The sequence below is a fragment of the Trifolium pratense genome, linkage group LG7 (genome assembly GCF_020283565.1).
Source record: "Trifolium pratense cultivar HEN17-A07 linkage group LG7, ARS_RC_1.1, whole genome shotgun sequence".
Taxonomy (NCBI): domain Eukaryota; kingdom Viridiplantae; phylum Streptophyta; class Magnoliopsida; order Fabales; family Fabaceae; genus Trifolium; species Trifolium pratense.
This window is the reverse complement of record NC_060065.1, coordinates 11,751,398-11,754,563: the sequence shown is the minus strand read 5'-3', so window position 1 is coordinate 11,754,563 and position 3,166 is coordinate 11,751,398. Positions and strand designations below refer to the sequence as shown.

The 3,166-nt window shown below is 31.5% G+C and overlaps 1 protein-coding gene across 1 annotated transcript; it reads right to left on the bottom strand.

The window, feature by feature from the left end:
• Positions 1-210: 210 nt before the first annotated feature.
• LOC123896997 (protein PHOSPHATE-INDUCED 1-like) lies at positions 211-1,492 on the bottom strand. The gene has a single exon (XM_045947469.1). The coding sequence runs from the start codon at positions 1,347-1,349 to the stop codon at positions 435-437; it is 915 nt and encodes a 304-aa protein (XP_045803425.1). The 5' UTR covers positions 1,350-1,492; the 3' UTR covers positions 211-434.
• Positions 1,493-3,166: the final 1,674 nt, after the last annotated feature.

The window sequence follows — 3,166 nt, the reverse complement described above, 5'->3', positions numbered from 1 at the left end:
TGTCCCTTAGTGTGAGCTGAGCATTCATGAAATAAGAGATTCGCAAAACAAAACTCTTAAGAAAGGAACTTTATTCACAATTCAAAAATTTACCCCAGTGTAGGGAAATATGTTGGTATATATATATATATATATATATATATATATATATATATATATATATATATATATATATGTTACTAACACTTCAATATTGTTTCTCTTTTATGATTCATCGAATTGTACCTACTTTTTATTCATCAATATAGCAAAGAATTTATAACGAATAATAATACAATATATTTTCACCAAAATTAAATTAAAAAAAATAAAATAAAAGTAGTATATCTTTGGTAATTTTCCTAAGAGGCTATAGCAAGCAGTAAGGAAGAGAAACATTAGCCATTTTTTTGCTGCACAAGAGTGAATTCGAGTCCCATGTTTTAGTAACTAGACTAGACTAGAGTAGAACACATTGAGGTTGTTGGGTCAAAGAGTGCGGGCAACAAATACTTCCTTCCATTAACACCATTAGCGTTAAAACTGGCGCCACTTGTTGGATCCACCAAGAGGTTACCAGCGTATCCAGGATAAGCCCCTTTACCGTACACACCAGTACAAGCTGAGCCAACTTCCAAAGGCGCTTCTTTGGGTCCTTGATAGAACCCATTTCCAAATGGGTTTGTCACGGTCCCAGCCAATAAACTAGCGACGCTAATCACCATTCCATCAAGGCCCACATCGTTGTTTGGGGCAACTAACGGTGGGCTTTGAGGCCCATAAATAGGTTGGTGAAAAGGCCACGCACATTGACCAGGACACTGTGTCTCCGAATTACCCACCCACACGTAAGCAAATTTATGGTTCGCCGAAGAACCATGAGTCCCACACCTACTTGAACAAAATCCATCAACTGCCACGTCAGCGGAAGTTAGAACCACATTGATGGCGTTTCTTTGTGAGCCCTTGGATGCAAGCTTTATAATTTGATCATTTGTGAGTGATTTCCCAAGAGAGTAATTCTCGTCTACAAAGTGTGAACCTGTTGTGAGTGCGAGGTTTCGTGAGTTTGCGAGATGGTAATATTTGTCGGTTAATTTCCACCATGTGGCAACTGATGGTTGCGATTTGATGGTTGGTGAGGAAATGGAAGTGATAAAATCGGAAATTATGGCTCGTTGAGAAGGGTTGAATTTGCCATACCATATGAGATTGATGGAGATTTTGCCTGTGAGAAGAGGTCCTTTGTGGTATTGAAATTTTAATTGTTGATCATTTTGTGTTAGTTTTCTTGCTGCTGAGGTGAAATGAAGAAGAGAAATAACGAGGATTAGGCTGAGTATAATTCTTGAAGACATTGAACAACTCATTACTTACTAGTAATTGTGTTTTGTATTTGCAAAATTTGTATGTGTATGGTAGAATAGAGGAATGTTGTGTTGTGGAGATAGAATTGTGGTGGATGGCATTTATAGGGGATTTGGAAAATTGAAAAAGAATGTGTAAGGAAAGAGCGTCCAAAAAGGAAGAGTGTATATATGTGTATTACTAGTATTATTAGTCAAATTAAGTGGGATAAAAGAGTGAGGTCCCAGCTAGCTTTTGATAACGCGTTGTTGTTCTAATTTCTAAATTGGTAGGACTAATTCAATCTTATGTAATCAAATTCCATTGGATTGTGCGGCACGCTTTCATATTTCTTCATTGCTAATTATAGCTCATAATAATCCACATTTACTCCTTGCCAGCTAATTGCAAACACAGCCAACACGTACGAGACAAGAAGACAAACTAGACTAGTCTTTTATTATAAATCGTATCAAGTCTTTTATAAATTAGTAGTGGCTAAATTAAGTTATTGGCTAAATTGCATCATTGCTTTCTTAACTTATTTATTGGTTTCATATTGATACTTTAACTAATTAACATTACAAATTAGTTTTTTAATTAATAACGTTACTAATTATATATCTTTTGTCTAAGAAAGAAATGTGTGAACTCACATAATCATATTCCTTAATTAGCACGTCTAAGAATATTACTCATAAATAAATCATTTATGCCTACATATAACAAATAATGCTAAAGTATTTTTTTATGATTTTATATTTAAATAGGTGAATTCTTCGGTACACATATTATGTGGATGTGTACCAGTACACCGCTGAGGTGGTTAATAGGTGTCAACCATTTAATGTAGATTTCGTTTCTTTATTAAGTTTTCATCATTAGACACAACTTTTTAATATTTATAAATGTATCATTCACATAAATATAGTCAATCAATCATGTTCCACAATAAATCAAAACATGCATCAAATCTTTTAATCTATGTCACATTTTTTTAACAAGATTCAAATAATTTAATATTATTTAATATCCTTTAAAATAATATAATTTTAGTATTTTAACAACACTCAACACATTGTATTTTCTATAAAAAAAAACGTATGATTTAAACAATTTTTTTATATTATTATTATTATTTTCTTTCATTTTTTTTTAATATTATTAATTTACAAAGTTTAATATTTATTTACCGTTTAACCATTAACACATATAATTATTTTTTTGTACAAAAAAACTTAAATTTTTTAATATGCTTAAATATTTTATTGTAATAGTTAATCTAATTAGTTGATGTTGAACCGTTAGATTGTCGACATTTAAATTCTTAAATATTTTCCATTTCAATTTGGTCAATTTATTTCCTTAGTTCTTATGGTAGAATTGGTAGAGACTATTGACAAAAAAAAAAATGAATTGGTAGAGACTTAATTATCAGTTCTTGATAACTAGGTTTTTTGAATAACAATTAATCAAACTAGTTGATATTGAGGCGTTTATATTGTCAAAAATTTGAATCATACGTGTGTCATTCCAACTAGGTGGTATTGAATTGTTTCATAGAAAATTGATTTCTCTTGTCACAGTCGTTATGCTTGTATCGAAATTCTTTCTGCCATCATTCCATTTCAGGTATTTACAGAAATCCCGCGGATGGTACCACAATCTGTTCGACTAACCATTAGATTATCAAAATTACAATTTCTAAGTATCTACTATATGTCATCCCAATTAAGTGATTTTGAACAATCTAATTGAAATATGATTTAATATCGGCGTTAAGAGTTGAGTTAGGATTTTTGAAATTAGTAGGTTCGTAGGGTTAAATATGATTTAAGGA

What these genes read in the sequence shown, in the direction of transcription:
- LOC123896997 (XM_045947469.1), bottom strand. Translation starts at nt 1,349, where the DNA reads ATGAGTTGTTCAATGTCTTCAAGAATTATACTCAGCCTAATCCTCGTT.